At 44.0% G+C, this 22,702-nt stretch overlaps 2 protein-coding genes across 4 annotated transcripts; one reads left to right on the plus strand and one right to left on the minus strand.

The window, feature by feature from the left end:
- Nucleotides 1-1,175: 1,175 nt before the first annotated feature.
- Nucleotides 1,176-17,940, minus strand: rnf180a (ring finger protein 180a). Its single transcript, XM_061260584.1, has 6 exons — nucleotides 17,926-17,940; nucleotides 15,858-15,996; nucleotides 14,975-15,666; nucleotides 5,596-5,830; nucleotides 2,561-2,686; nucleotides 1,176-1,378 (listed from the first exon to the last, which is right to left on the minus strand). The coding sequence occupies exons 1-6, from the start codon at nucleotides 17,938-17,940 to the stop codon at nucleotides 1,176-1,178; spliced, it is 1,410 nt and encodes a 469-aa protein (XP_061116568.1).
- On the plus strand, nucleotides 11,387-20,594 carry htr1aa (5-hydroxytryptamine (serotonin) receptor 1A a). 3 transcript variants are annotated; one of them, XM_061260903.1, is made up of 5 exons: nucleotides 11,387-11,676; nucleotides 14,078-14,120; nucleotides 15,038-15,361; nucleotides 17,972-18,097; nucleotides 18,776-20,594. In XM_061260903.1, the coding sequence occupies exon 5, from the start codon at nucleotides 18,917-18,919 to the stop codon at nucleotides 20,138-20,140; it is 1,224 nt and encodes a 407-aa protein (XP_061116887.1). In that variant the 5' UTR covers nucleotides 11,387-11,676; nucleotides 14,078-14,120; nucleotides 15,038-15,361; nucleotides 17,972-18,097; nucleotides 18,776-18,916; the 3' UTR covers nucleotides 20,141-20,594. The 3 variants fall into 3 exon arrangements, with proteins under 3 accessions (XP_061116887.1, XP_061116888.1, XP_061116889.1); XM_061260904.1 differs by lacking the exon at nucleotides 14,078-14,120; XM_061260905.1 differs by lacking the exons at nucleotides 11,387-11,676; nucleotides 14,078-14,120; nucleotides 15,038-15,361 and adding an exon at nucleotides 15,630-15,875.
- Nucleotides 20,595-22,702: the final 2,108 nt, after the last annotated feature.

Consider the following 22,702-nt stretch of genomic DNA (forward strand, 5'->3'; position numbering starts at 1 on the left):
AATTTAAGAAGGAGTTTTGACGGGCTTTGAAATATACACCTGGGAAGTCTTAAGTTCGGTGAAAAGGGAACAGCTTGTCAAAAACTTAGAAATAATATGAATAAATAAACATTAAAAGATTCAGCACACACAAACAAACTTACAGTTTGTCTCTAATAATCACAACACATTGTGATTGGTCCAGAGCATAATTTAATTTCATTGGTCATTCCACATGGGGGCTTTGAGTCTGCATATTTGAGAATCAGCAAATGTATAAATGCTTCAAGGGTAATTACACCCTAGATCAAACTTATTTAACTGTAAATGTGTTTGTTTGCCAACGTAAAAGTGGAAAATTTTATAATTTTATTATTATGAATTCCAACATTCCAACAAATATATCATTTCGCCTTAAAAAACTGTCCGAAAAGTATGTTCTGCTGCATATAACTTTTGAAAAATGTGATCTGCCGTGCACCTTGGCCCCGCCCGAATCGTGACATCACAGGGTACAGTGATGTCATATATAGATGTCAATCAGATATCCAGTTGGAAAAACTTGAACTCGACACCCACAAATTTTTGTGTTTAATTTAACGGCCCATTTCTAAGTCAGAATTACGGATCAATACAAAATGGAACACGACCAGCACCTGATTGGTTAGAGAATACTTTATGCAAATGAGATGGACACATCACTCTACCCACCCCAGAACACATTTTATCAAAATTGTGTCAACGGCAGGGCCAGGCTGAAACAGCGAATCCAATTACTCTTTAATGAAGCATTAACACTTAAAAAAAATATTAATGCTAAGATACATTAATAAACATTAGTAACTCTGCTTGGAAGGAAGAGAATGGGTTGCCAGATTCATACAGCATATTCAAAGATGTGTAGAATATATACCCCATGTTCCTTAAAAACATATTTACGAACACATATTAATTGAACATTAATATGTGTTAGTAAATATGTCATTAAGGAACAGGGGAATTCCTTGGTTAACCAGGTGGTCTATATGACTTTGGATCACAGCATATTCAAAGTTTGGGTAGAATATATCAGTCTGGCAACCAAGGAATTCCCCCTGTTCCTTAATAACATATTTACTAACACGCTTTAGTGTTCAATTAAGCAGAAAACAGCCTGGGGGGCGGAAAGCTCCGGAACAGGATGGCAGGACCCCAGCTCAGAAGGAGGGGAAGAAGAGGTAGCAGAGGAAGCAGAAGAGGATGAACCCGATGACCCAGTTGACGGAGTAGATGTAGATGATGACCATGTCCATGTCGAAGCGCCAGCCGCGCGAGTCGTCCTCCAGGTCCAGGGCATCCAGGCGATACCCGCCGTGAGGGAACTGCCGCCGGGTGATGGGGCTGGCCTGCCGTCGGAACCCTGTTTTCGGGGGCGGAGGGGTTAGAGGGTCAGAGACAGCGGACGCTTTTATCCAAAAGAGTGCGTATCAAGGTCATAGAACAAACAACAGAACAGGTCGGACGAGGTGCAATTCAGCTTCTGTTTCGGCTTCTGCTACGGGTGTTCTTAACATCTTTTTTTTTTTTTACCTTCCCTCTCCAGCCTTAGTGCTTAGTGTTTTGAGACAAATTCCATAATTTCATGGCAAGACATACAGAGAAATTCACAGCCTGGATAGAGTACATAGTCTGCTGTCTTCACCCACCGCAAGGAGGAGCCTGGGTTTTCAGGCTGCTCGATTCAAATCAATACAGCTTCTGCTATGGATGTTTTTAACATCTTTTTAAAAATCTTCACCCACCTACCCTAAGGGGTCCCATGCTTTGAGATAAATCCCCTCATTTCATGACAGTACCTTGACCTGATACCACACTGGGGGCACTATCTATGCTCTGAAACAGATCTTTCACAAGAGGAACAAAATGAAGTAGGAAATGGACTGGTGGGGGAATGCAACACAAGGGGGGTGGGGGAGGGCGCATGAAAACAAAACGAGGTATCGTTCAAAGGAGCCAAATAAACAGTATTTGGAATTAATTCTCGGTATCAATTGAAAACAAAAGAAATGGGACCACGTTTTACTCAGGGTGCATCCTCGTAAGGTCAATGAAAGACAAAACAAACACCCAACCTGTGTACTCACGGTAATCAATCTACCCACTTAGGGTTATGACTGGATCGACGGTTTTACTAAGTCTCCATTTTATGTACAGATCCATTCCTGACTCTCTTTGGCACTTCACTTTGCTGGTGCAAGTGGGTTACATAATATGCATAACAGGGTCACACTTCATTTTAAGGCACCCATTATGTATTGCGAGAAGCTGTCTGTTAATTAATTAGGCATGACTTCTTTTGTACTTTCATGCACACATCTTAATTGTAAGATGCTCAGTAAACAAAATAACAAAGGCAATATTTACAAAAACAAACCTGCATGCATTTTACACTCTGAATATTATAAATGAAAGTTTTGACCTGAAATGAGTCTTCATCTTGAACTTGGAAAAGGAATAGTATGGAATACTAACTATTTTAATTATTTAGCAAAACCTTATTTAGTCTAATTTTACATAGTTTGGTGGTTAAAGAAATACATACCCCCAAATATACGGAAGAGTTTTCTGCAGCTGGGGAGAGGCCATTTTGAGCAGCTGGCTCTCTGGAAGTTCTGCTTCCTGGAGAGGTACTCCTTGGGAAAGAAGGTCCGGGTGGTGTGATTGAGTTCTGAAGCAAAGGGATACCACAGAGATCGGACATGAGAAGCACCCGCAGAGAGAGAGGAGACTCCTTAATTTCCACCATGCCTAAGCCCAATATCCACACCATCATCGTCAATACCATCATCAAAATCGACATAATCGCCATCATCATCTTCAGAATCAATGCCGTCATCATTACCATCTTCATCATCAACATTACTGTAATCCACACTGTCATCATTACCATTGACATTATCAGTAAAATAATCATCAATGATATGTGCATCAACACCATCATCAAACTTATCACCACTGTCATCGTCTGCATCAACAACGTCATCACCATCCTTACCATAAACACATACTGGACATTGTACAATACCAAGCTGTACTTTCATGTGGAAATGAACCATAGATCTTTAGAACATTCTCTAAAAATGCCTCTCGCCAGAATTAATGCATTAAATTGAGAAACTTTCCCAGAGAGGAGAGAAATCATTAGTGGAACACGCTGTGTGAATATCTCCTTACATAAGCAGTTCCCCCCAGTAACTGGCTGTCAAGCTCAGCCTCTGCTAGATGTTTCATAAACACCTCCTGTTGACCTTGCGGATGATAATCAGAGGCAGTCCTTGAGCATCCAATCATTCTCAAGCGCTCTTAGTGGGGTATGAGGTTGTGTTTGAAGGGTCCGTTAAACTATCCCGCCCGGGGACAGGCTCCGCCCACTGAGGGATCGAGACAAGGAACCGTGCCAAACGTTTTCAGAAAGGGAACTACAACATCTAAACCGCCTACAGCACGACGCAGGACCGAAGTATCTGTGGGGTCTACAGACTGGCAGCTCCTCTGACAGGGTCCTGTTACTGCACTGTATGTATGGTATGAGCACTCTCAGCAAAGAAGGTTCCAAAAGGAGCCCAGTTATTCCATAGAACCCTATCTAGTTCAAGGGTTCTTTTTCTGGGAAAAGGGGTTCTTTGTCTGGGGCTTTCACACTACACACCTATGATCGAGGGTTCCATAAAGAACTAAAAAGGGTTCTTCTGTGGAGTCAAGCCGAAGAACCCTTTTTCTGAGAGTGTGCTGTAGGCCTACAGCATTGCAGTTACTGTTACTGTATGTGCAGACATGTAGTTACATTACATGAATGTTCATTTAGATGCTCTCATCCCAAGTGACTTAAAATGTTAGATAAACATGACTGCGTTCACCTGATTAGTTAAGTGCAAATGCCCCAGACATGGCTAATAGCATTCTGATACATTCAATGTTATGCTTTCTCACAAAGACAGAATCCTCAATAGAAACAGATATATCCATAACTTACTCAGTCTACGGTGGAGCACAAGGCAGACCCAACCGCCTGGAATTACTGTTTAAAATGACATGGGTGTGATATGTGGGCGGTAGAGGGGCTAATACTACGCAAACACCGGGACCATGTTCCACTAGGTAGGCTCTACATCGCAGATTAACTGATCTTGAAATCAACGGGATGGCCCATTCCATTCACTGAGCAGATCCACATCATATGGAGCTCAGTGGTTTTGTTCTGATGTCGTGTAAGTCAAGAGTTAGGAGAGTGTGACCTGTGTTTCAGTGTTAGGCTTAGGACCCTTCCATGCACAAAAGCAAAAACACTGGAAGTGTCACTGCTGCAGATGGGCTCTTTTTGCGTAGTGTAGAACCATACTCTATGTTAAGGGTTCTCATGTGAGGACATTGAGGTGGAAAAAACTCAACATTCTGATGTCTCTGATTGGCTTGAAATGTAGATGGTAAATGGTTGGCATTTATATAACGCTGTACAATTGATGCTTCTCATTCACCCATTCATACGCACACTTACACACCGACGGCGATTGGCTGCCATGCAAGGCGCCAACCAGCTCGTCAGGATCATTTAGGGGTTAGGTGTCTTGCTCAGGGACACCTCAACACAGCCCGGGCGGGGATCGAACCAGCAACCCTCCGACTGCCAGACGACTGCTCTTACTGCCTGAGCCATGTCGCCCAATGTAATGTAATACCATTCATTCACGCATGCTTCTATTTTAAAGCCTTCCACTGAGAATACTCTTCTATAAATATGGGAGAAAGTAGGTCTACAAAGTGTAATATTCTCATTTTTACGGTGACCTACAAGGTATCCGTGTGGAAGCCTGGAAGAATCTTTGGAGGACTGGAATGTTTCGATCCCTCTCGGCCCTGACTTCAGGGAAAATTAGCATTTTTAGCCACACAGCGCCTGATTTTGAGATCAGAACCACGATACGGAAGAAGAACATATTTACACTTCACACCAGTGTAAAGTCACTCAACGCGGTGTTGGGCCTTGTGTGGCCAGTACAGCCTGTATGCACAACTTCTTGTTCTCACTGTCTGTCTCCTACACTGTCATAAAAATGGGTATGGTGTGGGGTTTGTTTTTGTTCTTGAAGGCCCCGTTCCTGTTAAATATCCCTCAGTGGGTCATATTTGTACCTTAGAATACTAATCTAAAAAGGTAAAGGGTACAATGGCTGTATCTTTGAGCATACTGCCCTAGTGAGAAGCCATTGTACTCATTTTGGTAAAACCTGTGCACATTTTGTTCTGATGGTATATGTATATTATTACTTTTGCAGTAATAATAATATATAGTTATTAGATATTATATTTAGATAAATATTATACAACAGCTTGTTCTAACCTCGCATTGTGATTGGCTGAGAGACATTCCAAGGAGTGCCGTTATCTCACGATAAGTCACTTCTAAATTCTAAAAACCAAACCGAGAAACACTTCAGAAGCGCCGTGTTCTTTTCTTAAAACAGCATCATACAAACTGAGTTACTGTATCTATTGTTTTGTTTTTGTACTTATAAAACTGTGGGTAAAACTCTTGCATAAGGCATAAATAATAGACGGCCTGGTTCCGGCGGGGCGCACCTTTCTGGAAGAAGACGTGAGTGATGAGGGTGCGGCAGAGGGGGCAGGGCGTGTTGGCGGGGCTGTTCTTGGCCAGGGTGCGCAGGCAGGGCTCACAGAAGACGTGGTTGCAGGGGTGACACATGTAGGGGCTGAAGTAGACGTCCAGGCACACGGCGCAGATGAAGCCGTCCCTGTCTCCCGCCGGCAGGTCCTCGTCCTCACTGCTGCTCGTCGTCACGTTCCCCGTCGAACTCTGAGGGAGACGCACACGCAAACACACACGCAAAAACACACGTGTGTTACCGGCCAATGCCACCGATTCACCCCGTAACATCACAAATATTTCATTAGAAGGTTCTCAACTGAACATTCTAATGCCAGAAGGTTCTCAACTGAACATTCTAATGCCAGAAGGTTCTTAACTCAACATTCTAATGCCAGAAGGTTCTCAACTGAGCATTCTAATGCCAGAAGGTTCTCAACTGAACATTCTAATGCCAGAAGGTTCTCAACTGAACATTCTAATGCCAGAAGGTTGTTAACTGAACTTTATAATGCCAGAAGGTTCTTAACTGAAGATTCTAATGCCAGAAGGTTCTCAACTGAAGATTCTAATGCCAGAAGGTTCATAACTGAAGATTCTAATGCCAGAAGGTTCTTAACTGAACATTCTAATGCCAGAAGGTTCATAACTGAAGATTATAATGCCAGAAGGTTCTTAACTGAACATTCTAATGCCAGAATGTTCTTAACTGAACATTATAATGCCAGAATGTTCTTAACTGAACATTCTAATGCCAGAAGGTTCTCAACTGAACATTCTAATGCCAGGAGGTTCATAACTTAAGATTCTAATGCCAGAAGGTTCTCAACTGAACATTCTAATGCCAGGAGGTTCATAACTTAAGATTCTAATGCCAGAAGGTTCTTAACTGAACATTCTAATGCTGATGGAACAATCACTGCTGGTAATTGAGAACAACATTCCAAAACACCTATGCTTCAAAGAGTTAAAAATTACTTGATTATTGGTTGGACATGTTCTTTAGGGGAGGGACACTAACAGCACCATCCTAAAACATGAGAATATTTATTAATGGGGTGGGGGTGATTATCTCCCAACACGAATGGGTCCCCCCATCCACCCTGGAATCTACATCCATGGTTGATTCATTAATCACTTTGAAAAACTGAACTCATCCTTACATCACACAGTCCTGCATTTCTGAAATTCCTTTTTCTGTAGGTTTAAACTTACATTTTTCTGGCACATAGCTTATCAGATAGCTTTCCAACTTGACCACAGACTTTCAGTCTATCTATCTGCTTTTTTTTATGGGTGACCAGAAAAAATATTTAAAAAAAAACAAATTATGTAATAAATTATGCAAAAATAATTTTGATGTGACCCAACATGAATCAGGCACCAAGGACCGTGGCACATTATCCGGTGCCAGGAGAAGCGCGGCTGAGAATAGCCGCCGCTCAGAGCCCGATGTGAGAATGTGCTCAAATCCCCCGAGAGCAGGAAGCCCATCCGCCCTGCTGTCCCCCGTCTCCCCAGAAAACACTACCTGAGCTCAGCCCGGGAGCAGAGGGACGGGGCTCAGCCCCTCCACGGCTTCCGCAATCCATCCTTCCTCACGTCCAATTAGCCACAGCGGGCAGCAGCTGTATATTCGGACGTTGTAAATTAAACTGAAGCCGGCCAAATAGTTGTAATCTCTGGGCCCATAATGTTTTTTTTGAAAAGTCAAACTTAGTAGGCAACCATTTTGTATTCACAGTATTGGCCTAATGCGTTTTTTAAAAATCATCAGTCAGTATATTTCTCAATTTTTTCAAATTGTTTCTTTTTCATTCTTACATGTGATTTTTCTCTTTGTTTATCTAGGCCAGTGGTTCTTACCCTTATTGGAGGTACTGAACCCTGCAAGCTTCATCAGTGCATTCACTGAACCCTTCGTAATTGGAAAATAAAATATATACCTATGCTTTTATCGAACCCCCTGGGGTTCGAATCCAGGTTAAGAACCACTGATCTAGGCTGACATTTCTGTCCTTTATGAAATGACATCAAATCGAATAATTTCGCATAAAATAGATTTTTTTTCAATCGTGTTAGCAGCCATATGTGGCAAGACTGATGAGTTGCAAAAAAAAAAAAAGAAAGAAAAAGCTTTACAGACATGCTAATTGAATTACTGTGAATCTCTGCGATTCACAGACATTTCCAGTGCTACCCGCAGCAGACCAAAGCTCATTTTAAATGTATTTCTAATGGAGAATCACAATCTAAAGGCGCAGCGGTTTGGGATCCACACGTCTCAACTTTCTTACAGAAAACAATCAGAAGCTGCCGGAACAAGCTACTTCCCTGTCCTCCTGGGGACGTCCCTCTCCAGCGCCCCCTGGGGGAGACAGTGCGCACTGCACCTGGCAGGCTGAGGAGGTGCTGTGGGCGTGGCCTGGGAGGCCTCAGGTGTAATTATGTTTCCGGCACCAAGGGGGAGCTCTGGGGAACCTGCGTGTGGCATCTGAGAGTCGCATTAACACCAAACAAACATCTAATTATCGCCTGTGCCGTTACCTAACGGCAAAACAACACCACCGTGAACTCTGCCAAACAAAACAAAGTCACTCCCACCTGACGCACAGCAACACTCCCACCTAACCATGAGCATGCAGTCATACACAACGCAAAATAATGCAAACACACAATAACAGCACCAAACCTGCCTTTTCCAGCTGCCTCATTTGTAATCCTCTCGCAACATTTGTGTAACATTGTCTTTCATAAAAGATGTTAGAAAATGATCTAATAATAATGTGTCAATACACAGCAAAACGTTCCCTGTCGCTTGGTTGCCTTTAATCCTGACTAAACTCATATAAACTCTGTTCGAGTCCAAGAGTGCCGACATACAAGAAGATTCACCTTTCCTCTGAGGACCTGGGCCCTGCTCCACAAAGCAGGATCACTTAGTTAGCTGCATAACTGCACTGGGTAAACCCCACAAAGCAGGATTACTGAGTTAGCTGGATAAATGTACAAAGAAGAACCTGGAACATCTATGTTCCATGTTCCAGATTTCGGCAGGGTCCGGGTTTTGTGCAGTTATCCAGCTAACTCCGTAATCCTGCTTCGTGAAACAGGGCCCGGGTCAGATTGTGGCTGTGCCTGCAGCAGTTTTGCCTTGACACGGAGAGATTCAGCTCTGCTTCCATGTGACGAATCACAACTGTCCCCAGGCAATAACTTTCCCACAAGCTACTATAGCACATTCGGCTAAAGTAATAAACTGTTACTGTTCAGTGTGTACACCACATCTCTGTCAACATCGCCTGGTGTCACCCCTCAATATAATTGTCTGAGTTTGCCCTTAGAAAACATTCAGTCTCTTTCCCAGTCAGAACACACTCTGGAATGAAAGCGCTATTCTTGTCTTCTGTGCATTTTTATGTTTTAGCAACTTTAGCAACTGTAATGCAAATACAGCATATTTGAACTTGAGAGTAACAGAAACTTCCCTGAAATTTCTAAAGTTTAAAAAGGACAAAATAAATAACCCCTGCACACACCCTCTCAAAAAAGTGGGACACACACTTCCATATAGGCATAAATAATGTAACATTATTATTTATTCAATTATTTATTGTTGTTATTTTAGAGGTAGGGGAATGGCAAGCCATTGTGATCTTAATGGACTTTTCTCATCAAAACAACTTTTTAGTTTATGTTCATGCAAGGCACTTTGGGGAAATGCTGTCTTGCTTTGTGTCACACTCCTCTACCTTTCCCTCTTTCTCACACACACACACATGCACACACACACACACGCATGCACGCATGCATGCACACATGCTCGCACGCACACACACACGCACGTGTGCACACACACATGCACACGTACACACATGCACACACAAACGCACACACATACACACGCATGCACACACATGCACATACGCACACAGACACGCACACACACGCAGACACACACACATGCATGCACACACACTCACATACGCACGCACACACATACGTACACACACGCACGCACACACACGCAGACGCACACACACACACGCAGACACACACACTCGCCCTCACACTCACACACGCACGCACACACACACATACTCACACACACGTACACACACAGACTCACACACACAGTACTATCAAGCTTTGGTTTTGCGTGACAGATGATTGCGTGGCGTTTCGTGGTTGTCACGCACAGTAACCCCCAGAAGACGGGCACGGGTGGAACAAGAGCCCAGTGCTCTCCGGATTTCTCCCGTGTAACGCACTGAGACAGACTCCCACAGAGGCCGTCGGTAATGTGTGAGTGTTGTGTAGTGTGTCCAGCACTGCTTCCCGCACAGTGTGCTCTTTTTCACATGTTTTAGACAGAAGAAAACCTGCATCACTACCACTGAAAAATGATAAGTATTCAGCAGAATGAGCGCCCAGCCCTTGAAGTGTTTGTCATTTCTCAAGCATTTGGCCATTCTCTGAATGAATGACTATGAGGTTAGGTGCTGACTGTCAGCTTCAATTTGAGGGTATTTATACTGGGTGATCGATTTAGGAATTATGGCCATTATTATGCATTGTTCCCCCGTTTTAGGGACAAATTAACATTATATGAAATAAAGTCATCATATGTAATACTTGGATGCAGATCCTTTGTATTTGATGACTGCTGGAAGTCTAGGACCCATACACAGCCCCAGACGCTGGGTATCTTCCCTGGTGGAGCTCTGTCAGGCCTGTAGGCCACTGCAGACATTTCCACTTCCTGTCTCATGGTGTTTTACCTTCAGTGTTGTATTCTGCAAGTGAAACAGATGTTCAACTGGGTTCTGAATGGATGATTGACTTCTAGTCAAGAACATTAATCTTTTCAGCCCTTAAAATGGTGGCATTAGCGGCCCTGTTTGCGGTGATTTTCCTGCTGCAAGGTGAAGCCTGGTCCAATGTGTTTTGAGGCCTTGATTGACGGAGAAGATAAAAAGTGGAGGTGGAAAAAAGGTTCCTTTCTTTCTCCACACTTTGCTCATTCCATCTCTTTGGTACAGGTTCATTCTAGTGGCATCTGTTCTTAAGATTTATTCCAGAACCCTTTAATGTACTTTTTTTTATGCAAACTCTAACCTGGCTGTTCTGTTCTTGAGGATTACCTGTGATTTGGTATTGTCTTCTGATTATTGTAGTCTTTCTGAGATCTACCAGTGGTTTTCTTTTGATGAGCTCACCAGTGCATACTTGCTTCCCAACAATGTATCACACAGTTGATTTTGACACACCCAATGTTTTGCCTGCTTTACTCGCATTTCACAACGTTTTTCTGGACATTAACAAATGCTCAAAGACATGCAGCTGGCCAAGCTGGGAAGCCAAATGTCCAATTAAATTTGCTCCCCTAAAATGGTTGGAGTTAGGTATAAAAACGGCTGTAATTCCAAGATGGATCACCCATTATAGATGTAAATACTCTCAAATCGAAACTGCACATTAACCCCATATTCATTATTTTATGGGCTGGAGTAAAGCCAAAACAACAGAAACAGCGTCACTGTCCAAATACTAACACTCTGCACTGTATATTTGTTGTGCACATTCTTTTTTGTTCAACGTTTGTTTTTGGCTTTCATAAATCAGAAATGGGGAACCGCCACCATAAAAGGACTATTCATATGTGGCTGTGTGTGGGTAGGCTGTTGAATTGTGTCCACTGAACAGCAACACTGTGCGTTTATCATGACTTCGCCGGATGGTGAACTCTGTGTTGGCTGAAAACATGGCACTGCGTCGCAGTGTTTATGCGGTCCGGGCGTGACTCAGATCGCGCGGTGTTACTATGGGACAGTGCTTGTCCTCTCGCGCTGATGATCTCTATTGTTTCTGATATCCAAGTGGTCTCTTTTCGGGCAGGCCTCTCTGTGCAGCCTATTCAGTCGCTCCCCCACACAACCGCAAAGATTGCAAACAGCAGATCCACGCTGCGGGCTTACAACCTTCTACTTGACAGTAATCAACCTGCAAACAACAGGAGAGTCGACGCTCGCGTTTCTTAGACGCTCGCCGAAGAGGTAAAAAAATAGCTATTAAAAAACAACTAAATATTGAAATGACGCCTTTGTTGAAACTGCAGTTACTTGAGATAATACAGCGAAAAGAACAATACAAATGTCTGTTTTGCTTTGATGCGTTACAGTCTGATGTTCTGCAACGAAAAGCATTACAGAAATAGAACGCATCTATTAACATGCATATTAACAACGTGCATTCTTGCTCAGAGAACACAGGTTTTAAGTTGTCCTTCTAAATCCATTGAATTATACTCTGACTTTACAGACGTGATCATATAAATAGGCTATATTGCGCCACAACACAGATGTCTGAGGATAATGTGCCTTTGCGCACTTCTCATACGATTCTTAGTGTGTATTTCGCCAGCATGAAAGGGCATCGAGCGCCCTCAGCTGGCGAGAATGATCAGCCCAGAAATAATTTACAGGGGACTGCCATGTAAAGACGCAAGAATTACGCTTGTTTTTAACAACGACAAAGTATCACAGCACATTGCATATGCCATTACGACATTTTGTTCGACACAAAGTAGAAAATGTTAATTAGCGTTTCTTTGAGGAAATTAAAAATGTATTATATTATGAATATAAGAAAATGCCGGGCGGTGGACAAAAATGTGGCTTTCGTCAGAGGTTCACTACACGGTTTTGGTTTAGCCCCTTTCCAGTGCCAACTGTAGAACAAATCCCAAGTAGGGTACGACCACTGCCTGTCACTGACAAGCCCAGGGTCTAGAAGGCCCGCTGTCATGAACCTTTGTAAAACAATGCACAACATCGACCCTTGCATTCAACTGCCATGTTCCACACGAGAGGCAGCTGCCAGAGGCCGTCCATAACCCGATGCTGTGGAGTGCGAACAATAAGAGCTGAACTTCATCCCACACGTCTCACTGCGGAACACCGTGCCAACTGAACAAAAGGCAGTTACAGTTTTTAGTATGGAACAGTTAAACTGTGCTGGTAGCACCGTCGCCGTAAAAAGCACATCCATCGATCATTGCGGCCCAGTGGTGGAAGGAGAGAATGAAAACAGTTATCCAAAATTGGCTATTTCGAACAGCACACGTATTTATGTGTGGGGTGGGGTCATTTGGAGATGAAGTAATCCTGTTTTACTCTTTATCGCCACACCCCATTTGTTATCGATCACCAGTAATTAAAGCAGGTCTGCTTTATCTTCACAGCCACGGTTTTACTGCTCTCTACTCTCCTCCAGACATATTTAGATTCCCTCTCTGTACCAGTGAGAGAATGCCTATCGACTAACTCTCTGGCTATTGACTGCTTCTTGTCTCATCCTGGAGCTTGCTTTTCAGTTATGTAGGAGTTTCAATGACTTATGTGACGGGAAGATGAACACCATCCAGCCAGAATATTAGATGCGATCTGGCTTTCTGAGCAACTTCCTCAATATTACATCCAGCCGGGTGTTCAGAATTCGAACACTTCTGACATGTCAATCAAACTCAGGCATATGCACAGGTCACGCCCCCTGCAGTTCGCACACACAGCTCATCGAAGCTTGATGTTTATTTTTAAATACTTCAGAAAAAGAAAATGTTCCGGAGTATTTGAATTGCGAGCCTGTACACAGATGCATTACAGCTTGCATCCCGGGCATCCCGATGCCGATAAAAGTCTCGGAATTTAAATGCTTTTAGTGAATGAACCGAGCGCCCTTTAATTTTTAATTTTGTAATGGAACCCTTAATCAAAATGAACCTTTTTGTTTTTCCGCATAAACACGATGTACTATAATGTCTCCCCGCAGAACATCAACAGCACCAGTTTCTGAAAATTAGACCTTTCAGCATGGATGAAGAAGGCCTACGCTGTACTCAAACAATTAACAATCGCAGGCAATAGGCTGGGCATGCAATTATCTGCAAATCTGGTGGCTGCTAAAAAAAAGAAGGTTTTTTTTCTGGTTTTTCAATTCCCTCTGATAAACAGCCATTATGAAGTGTTGTGTGACATTCTGTTTGAAAACATAACTATACAAACTTACTGAAAAGGGTTACATTTGTATATCAATTTTCACTTTGCAATACCAAAACCCTTCAACTCCCAGAAGCAGAAGGGCTTCTAAGGATAAGTTCTTAAAAATAGATACATATCCCACAATGCCCCCGGTCCTGGAGAAGCAGGTAGACTGATTTATTTAAGATGTTTCTAACTCATTGCGCCCAAACTCTAGCCCAACTTTCTCTTGTACCAGGGAGAAATGCTAAATGAAATTGAAATCTAGTTTCCATCTCTGTCACTCTGACCAGATTCAGCCTTTGTCAAACTACATTTCCCATCATGCTAGTGCCACACCATAAATCATTGACTGTAATTCCCGGAAGTGCTGGGCCCAGTCCCACTGATGGCACTTTCATGATTTGTTGGTTCTCAGCCTGGTGTATGAAGCACAGTCACACGGCCAATGCTAAGAATAGGTAGGTTCAATGGAGGGTATTACATAAAGACTTTCCACATTTTCATTAATCCCTGAATTGTCCAAACACACAGCATTCTGTTGATTACCATTGTTCTCTCATCAATTTCACCTATTACTCTCACCTGTCTGTTACCTGACATACCTCTGTTACTGTCACCTCTGTTAGAGTCACCTGTTACTCTCACCTTGTCTGTTAAACTCACCTGTCTGTTACTGTAACCTGTCTGTTACTTTCTCACCTGTTACACTCACCTGTCTGTTACTCTCTCACCAGTTACACTCACCTATCTGTAGTTCTTACCTGTCTGTTACTCTCTCAACCATCTGTTTGTGTTACTGTCTCACCTGTCTGTTACACACACCTGTCTGTGGTCCTCACCTGTCTGTTACTGTCTCACCTGTCTGTTACACAAACCTGTCTGTAGTCCTCACCTGTCTGTTACTGTCTCACCTGTCTGTTACACAGACCTGTCTGTAGTCCTCACCTGTCTGTTACTGTCTCACCTGTCTGTTACACACACCTGTCTGTGGTCCTCACCTGTCTGTTACTGTCTCACCTGTCTGTTACACAAACCTGTCTGTGGTCCTCACCTGTCTGTTACTGTCTCACCTGTCTGTTACACAAACCTGTCTGTGGTCCTCACCTGTCTGTTACACACACCTGTCTGTGGTCCTCACCTGTCTGTTACTGTCTCACCTGTCTGTTACACAAACCTGTCTGTGGTCCTCACCTGTCTGTTACACAAACCTGTCTGTGGTCCTCACCTGTCTGTTACACAAACCTGTCTGTGGTCCTCACCTGTCTGTTACTGTCTCACCTGTCTGTTACACACACCTGTCTGTGGTCCTCACCTGTCTGTGCTCCTGCAGCTGGCTCTGTATCCAGCGGTCTCTCCTCCTCTGCCTCCTCCTCAGGATCTTCATGCGGTTCCGCTCCCTCTTACTCAGCCTGCGCTCCACCGCGGGGGTCAGCAAGGAGGTGGCCAGGCCTGGGCTGACCTGCAGCACCCCGGCCCTCTGCGCCTCCTCCTCCCGCTCCTCCTCCTCCTCCCCCTGCTCCGTGCTGCTGTGCGACAGGACCCGCCTCCTCAGGGCGGGGGCCGGGCCGACGCCCCGTTCCCCCGGTGACGCCCCGGGGGGGCTCGGCTCGGAGCCAAGGGGGGGTGGCGTGGGCAGGGTCAGGCCTGAGGCCCTCCTGGTGGCATAACTGGAAGAGGCCCTCTGGCAGTCAGCACATGGGTGAGTTACAGGCAGGCTTGCCCACTCGGGAGTGTGAGTTTGGGGGAGGACAGACAGACTCCCAGAGAGGCTCTGACGTGGGCCCCTGGTCCCAACGTCCCCGCTCTTGTAGTCCAGGCTGCGGGCCTTCCTGTGTGCCCCAGCGCTGGTGACCGTGGTTCCAGGAGGCCACCGCAGCGTGGATGAACGGGCTTCCTCACCGGAGGCTTTAATGTCCGCAAGCTGCGCTCTCGCTTCCAGACAGAGGGCGTCCGTTATCCGTGCGATTTCGTCGGGTGTGTCAGCAGCAGCAGCAGCACCGTCTCCTGTGGGGGAGAAAGTTTCATCCCTGGGGGAACAAGCCCCTCTGGCTGCCATTTCTGTAAAGCCTCAGTCCTGGTGGGTAGCGGCGTGGAAGCGTCTCCGCGAATCCGCCAAGCCGCAGCTACGGAGAAGGAAGACCTGTCCCCGCCGCTCGATGTTCAGTGCAGTGGGAGCACTCGCGGCTCATGGCTACGATAAGCCTCGCTCGGAGGTGAACGGTGCCGGGCAGTCCGGTACATTTTTTGCACTGCAGTGCTGACAAAGTGAAAGTCCAACCCCCCTGCGCGAGCCCCACAATACTGGCAGCTCAGCTTCCCAATTGTCCAGCGGGCCTATAGAAACCAAAGCGACCATAATGCACTCATTGTCAAAAAAATAAGGCGAAATAACCAGAGCAACTTTTCTCCAACCGACATGGTCAGCGCTTTCGTTTTTAATTCCCAAAGCAGGATAATCAACACGGCACGTTGAGTGTGGTAGAATGCAAACACAGCAGAAACGGGGGGAAAAGAAATGCGCGATACATTTAGGTTCTTTAACCAGGGTGATTAATGTTTTATTTACACAACCAATGAATGTTTATTGCTTTAGAGAGCTAAAAAAAAATTCTGTTAGCTATATTTAAAAAAACAAATACTTTAACACGTTCATTGTTTTTGGAAAACATGGTACTGAAATCTGACATATTCGTATACTGTATTTAAAACATTTTTTTTCTCAGGATTAATATTAAAATGCAGCCAAATCCAACTCAGATTTATAAGGTACCAAAAAACGCAAACAAAACGGAAATTGTTCATTAACATAATTTGAAATATTTTGTTGTGCTTTTCTGTAGGAACAATTTGTTGGAGCGAATGTCACGGGACCGGGGTGATTCACTCAACCAAACCACAGGAAATTAAAATGGCTTCTTTGATTTTTTATACACCGTGTGACTCGTTATTTGTTGATGTTGCTATCTCTCGACAAGGCTTTTGAGTCGGCATCTCAAATGCGGTGAAATGGAAACATATCAAACATATTGTGTTGGTCAGAAATGAATTCATGAATGGCTCCTTGCCCATTAGAAACTGAAGAACACAAACACTAGGGGTACATGATGTGAAACAGGTTAAATGGAAATTCACTTTAGGAAAAAAGCAAAGACAGTTTTATTTAATATTATTTAAATGAAATGTCATATCCTCCTTCCGTCAGCACGTTTAATTGACTTCTCTATCTTGTTTGAATACAGCTTTATGGTGGCAGTAGTTAATTATGTAGGATGGTGTATTGGCCAAACAATGTTTTTATTATGTATATACTTTTAACTAAGGCTGATCTGCCATCATATGCAATATAAATGGCATTTGTCCCCAGAGGAAAGAGAGTGATCGTGTTTCGGCTCATGTTCGCTAACGCGGCATTTTCACATTTTCGCACCTTTGGGCTGCAAATCTAAGCCCGAAGCAGTTTTTCATTCCCCTACTGGTGGACAACGTCGATCTTCCACGGCTGATGGGCTCGCGGCTGCCCGGCTCCTCGCTCGCGGTTGCAGAAGCAATGTCGCGAGACGCACGAGTCTGGACGACCGTTGGTTACATGCTTTTTATGTCACCAGTAAAAAGTTGTCGCTAAGCAATCCCCACAGTCGATTATATGGAGATGAACGAGGGAGTGGATGGGTTACAGAACACTGCCAACATATGGTATGAGATGTACTTTAGTTTAGTTTACCCCCGCCCCCTAGAAAAAAAATACAATAAAAAACATTGCCCAGTAGCTACATTATTTTAATGAAAATATCTGCCGTGTCAATATCTTAAACTCGCTGCATTGTCTGCAGGGAATGTGCTGATGACAATTCCGCTGGTGTATCAGTGGGACCATATATTAAAATACGTGTGCATTTTATTGTTCTTGGAAGAGCTTTGGTGACCTGTCATTTGTTGGCTTTAGTTTGCCCTTGGCTCCCAATGTTGGAAGACATTCAACGTTGAAGTGATTTCTGCTTTTGATGTATACACTGCTAGCTTGCAGTCATTTATCACCGTAACTTTAATCGATTTGTTTTGCTCTTTATCCCGACAACGAATCATTGTCTGATAATTTTACTCATGCATTAGGAGTGGATTAACTGCAACCTTGACTCAACGCTTGGTCTAATTCGCGTGGCCAGAAATGTGTCGGCATTTGATACGGCTCCCATTTAATCAGGAGCCGAGTGGTTTTTCAGATCTGTCGCGGACAAGCCGGCAGAAATAATGTGCTATGTGTACCGGTTTGGGCTTCATTGTCGTCCCATTCTGTCTCCTCGTGCCACAGGTTCTAAGTATTTACGCCAGAGCCTCGAGCCCCGAACACACACCAGATGGCAGCAGACTTCCTTGGAGCGCGTGGAGCTGTCCTTGGTGCTGAAATGCTGAAAACAGGAAGAGTAGTTGGCAGCAGGTGACTGCTCTCACTCTATGGAAGCCAATGTTTTTATTTTATCCACGATAATCATCGTAATAAATTAATTGTGCTGTAATAACGGGAGCCATAATAAACCATTCTGCCGAGGTCATGCATTTTGATAGTTTGCATTTGCATTTAGGTCTTGCTTCATTAAATGTATAACCGAAATGTTTTGATCTGTTTTGAAAATAAAAATAAAAAGTGTTAAGCTATTTTAGCTGAACAAGTTTGAGCATCGGCTTTTCATAAATATGCCACTTAAGAGAATGTCTTTGTTTCTTCAAGCACGTGTTTTATCGAAACGTAACGGTTGCTACAAATTTTGTTTCTGGAAAAAAGAAAAATGCTTTAGTCTAGGACGCACTAAAATATATCCTATTACACGTTTGTCCAGTCAGCAAGGCTGCATTCATAATACGAGGATGGGAAAGATTTAGTCAAACAGTGAATACCATTTTGCAAAGATTACTTTCTGCTCCGTTTAGATTACATTGCAAAAAAAAATACGAACTGTAAGAACACGAAAAAAATTACTGCCGCTTATTCCACCCTTGTTAGCTCGCTGCAAATGAACGTCAAATTGAGAAAAGAACGGTAAAAATCTTGTTTCGACCTCTAAGCCATCTGACGTACCATCCACTGTTGGTATAAATTAATTCGCTTCGTCACCAGACGTCAATGCTTCGCAGGACTTGTACACTGGAGCTCCGTGTTGCCTAGACTTCAGACCGCCATGCGTCCACAGCGTGATGGAGCAGTGCCGAACACCGACGTTGGTCTGAGGGACTGAGTTTCGGCTTTTTCCCCCTCGAAATGGAAAATACAAACAACACTACGTATTCGGACGGGCCCGGCAGGAATGAAACCGTAACGGCGTTAGCCGACGTGGCGCTAAGTTACCAGGTTGTCACCTCTCTGTTCCTCGGAGCGCTCATTCTCAGTTCCGTATTTGGGAATGCGTGTGTGGTCGCGGCTATCGCTCTGGAGAGGTCGCTGCAGAACGTGGCGAACTACCTGATTGGGTCACTGGCCGTCACGGACCTGATGGTGTCGGTGCTCGTATTGCCCATGGCGGCTCTTTACCAAGTCTTAAACAAGTGGACCCTCGGACAGGTAACTTGTGACATTTTCATTTCTTTGGACGTGCTGTGTTGCACGTCGTCAATACTTCACTTGTGCGCAATAGCTTTGGACAGGTTCTGGGCGATAACCGACCCCATTGACTACGTGAACAAAAGGACTCCCAGACGAGCCGCTGTCTTAATTAGCCTCACCTGGCTAATAGGGTTCTCCATATCTATCCCGCCGATGTTAGGGTGGAGAAAACCCGAGGACAGGGCTAACCCAGACGCCTGCACCATCAGCCAAGATCCCGGCTACACCATCTATTCGACTTTCGGCGCTTTTTACATCCCTCTGATTCTCATGTTGGTCCTTTACGGGAGGATATTTAAAGCCGCCAGGTTCCGAATTCGAAAGACAGTGCGGAAAACCGAGAAGAAGAAAGTGTCCGAGAAATGTCCGACGGTGTCACCGGCTTTCTTTCACAAGAAGACAAACGGGGAGGCGAACAAAAACTGGAAGCGGAGCGTGGAGCCCAAATCGAGCTCGTGCGTAAACGGCGCGGTGAAGCACGGCGAGGACGGCGAGTCGCTGGAGATCATCGAAGTTCAGAGCAACTCCAGAAGTCACCTTCACCTCCCCAACACTCCTCAGTCAGCGCCGTGCTTCGAGAACAAGAACGAGAAGAACACGGACGCCAAGAGGAAAATGGCCCTGGCCAGGGAGCGCAAGACAGTCAAAACACTTGGAATAATCATGGGAACGTTTATCTTGTGTTGGCTGCCCTTCTTTATCGTGGCACTAGTTTTGCCGTTGTGTGGTGAGAGCTGTTACATGCCAGAGTCTCTGGGAGCTGTAATAAACTGGCTTGGTTACTCGAACTCTCTTATGAACCCAATAATATACGCCTACTTCAATAAAGACTTCCAGAGTGCTTTCAAGAAGATTATTAAATGCAAGTTTTACAGACCATAAACGGTTAAACGCTTGTTCATCTTCGTGCGGTAAAGCAGATGAACTTGGACCATGTGACTGTATGTTTATTTATTTTTTCTCGTTCAAGGAATGCTGAAATGTACCGAAAGAGTCATCTTTTAATAACGTAATCCATTTCAGACTCCGATCTTTCCACGATCTATCCACGTGCTTCGGTGATCAACTAATTCAGCACAGAATAAAATCTATAAAAGTAACCCCAAATACCGGGTTGGACTTTAGATTTTACAGGTTACTGAGGCATGGAGACATGCAGTACGCTGGGTTTGTGTATTTCGTGTTACACATCTGCAACGCATCGTTGTATTTCCACTTAAGATATATCCTACAGTCAGCGTGATGATTTCCAACAATGTAATCATTTTATTGGGAATGGAGGGTTTCCATACATGACCATAATTAACGTCATTTATGCTTCGCAGAACTGAAATAATAAACCACCTAATTACTGAAATCAACCCGTGTGCAGTCCAATTTTTATCAATTGCGACATCCGATTGCTTTGATTTCTTGGACGATTTCTTCAGCCTGTTTATAAAGAAGACTAAATTGCAATTCTATATTATATATGACGTTTCTGTAACTAAACCAAAACAACAAGAACATGCAGTTCTGGTGACCTGGTCGGAGTTTTATTACACAAATTTAAGTTACTTTTAGAAAGTGTCTTACATACATTTCTTGCTGTATTTCTACGAGGCCAATGATTTGTTGACATTAAAACGAGCAGAATATTAGCAAATTGTAATGGGAATTTGAAGTGTAATATTGTTACCTATCGTCCACTGTTCACAGAGACATCCATTCGTCATATGGATTACCAATACGTAAAGCAATCTCCTATCAACTTTTGATACCTGAATTATCAAACCCTTACAAAAGTGCACTGCCAAATGTGCGGACACCATCCATGGACAGGGACATGGACATTACTCATACGTCTATGATGATTGTAAATGAATGATATAATACTAATAATACTGTGAAACGTCTCTGCTCTGAGAGAAAGAAATAGCATATTGTTTGTCCTCTATATGCATTTGCCCATTCATCAGCTCCGTGCACTGGCGTGTGTTTATTTAAATGATTTGCGAACGTACATTTACATAGCTCGCGTTTTACCTGGGTCTGCTTATGCAATTAAGGGTAATTTACTGAAATAGATTCATCGCATAAAATCCTATAACAGTTTTTAATCAAGGATTTCAGACAGCGCTCACGTGGGCCGAGTAAACAAACGACTCGGGCAAGTTGAACGACAAACTATTGGCTCAACTATAAAGACCCCTCTCGTTTTCTCTATATTTGCTATCCGACCGCTACTGTGTAGCCTGTTTTTTGGCACCTGCGCCGTAGGCTGATTGCCATCAGTCATTCTCCTCAGAAGTTTAACACGTGGGCGCAGCGCGGACACGAGGCGCGCTCCCTTGGAATGGATACAATTATGACGCAATTCCTCAACAGCTCCAAAACAGGCCAAGCGCGAGAGCGTACCTTTATTAGATAATTGCCCGGAAGCTGCGTTTAAATTCCTCTGCACCTCTCAGCAGATTAATCGCTTGGCTCATTTGCATATTATTTGATATTTGAAATCATTCCAGTCAGATTAAGAAGAAGAAAAACATAAACTAAAGCAAATTAGCAAAATGAAACCAAATTAACTGAAGTTAATTAGCGTCTCGTTGTTCTAATTGAAATTATCCGATATAATTTCTGGAATGGCACATAAATATGCCACTTAATGAGTTGTATTGATAATTGTGTTGAAATAATGAGTTGAGAGGATTATAGTTGCAGAGGTGGTTCTCTGTCGTTGTGCATTATGTGGTTAGCCCACTGCTCATCGGGTTGTGCAACAGGTGTTTCACAGGAGCTGTGTTCACCTGGGACCGACTTTCAGTCAGCCCACCCTCCCTCAACACACACACAATCACAACAGACCAATCACTTTGTTGTTGTTACGGTTATTTAGCCAATGCATTTATCCAAAGTGACTTACAGTTGATTAGACTAAGCAGGGGACAATCCCCCCAGGAGCAATGTGGAGTATGGGCCTTGCTGAAGGGCCCAACAGCTGTGCTGATCACCGGGGCTTGAGCCACAAACCCTCCGGGCTCCAGTCATGGAACTTAGAAACTAGGCTACAGGCTGCCCCACTCAATTAATTAATCAATCAATCAAAATCTATGAATATAAAGCATGATACAAAGGCTTTCTCAAAATACAGTTCACTGTATGGCTGTCCTGTACAGCACATCTGCCTGCACTGCCCAAGGTGTGGGGTGGTGGCAGTGGCAGTTGCTGTGGTTGTGGCTGTGATTGTGGTTGTGGCAGTTGCTGTGGTTGTGGCAGTGGCAGTTGCTGTGGTTGTGGCTGTGGCTGAGGCTGTCGTAGATGCAGATGCTTGCTGGTTGTATGCTTGCCCATATTCCCCTGAGATGCTGAATTGAGATCCACGGTTGTCCCCTATGAAATCCTGCACTCCATATCTTGCAAACAGCCAGAATATCATGAGTGTGAGTTCACCTATGCGCACACACA

Source organism: Conger conger, chromosome 11 (assembly GCF_963514075.1).
Source record: "Conger conger chromosome 11, fConCon1.1, whole genome shotgun sequence".
In the NCBI taxonomy this organism is placed as follows: domain Eukaryota; kingdom Metazoa; phylum Chordata; class Actinopteri; order Anguilliformes; family Congridae; genus Conger; species Conger conger.

Excerpts from the sequence above, each read along its gene's own strand:
- rnf180a (XM_061260584.1), bottom strand. Across the intron at positions 2,687-5,595 it reads TCACGTCTTCTTCCAGAAAG|AACTCAATCACACCACCCGG; the intron begins GTGCGCCCCGCC and ends CCTTTGCTTCAG. Across the intron at positions 1,379-2,560 it reads ACTCTTCCGTATATTTGGGG|GGTTCCGACGGCAGGCCAGC; the intron begins GTATGTATTTCT and ends CCCCGAAAACAG.
- htr1aa (XM_061260903.1), top strand. The coding sequence starts at position 18,917 with ATGGAAAATACAAACAACACTACGTATTCGGACGGGCCCGGCAGGAAT.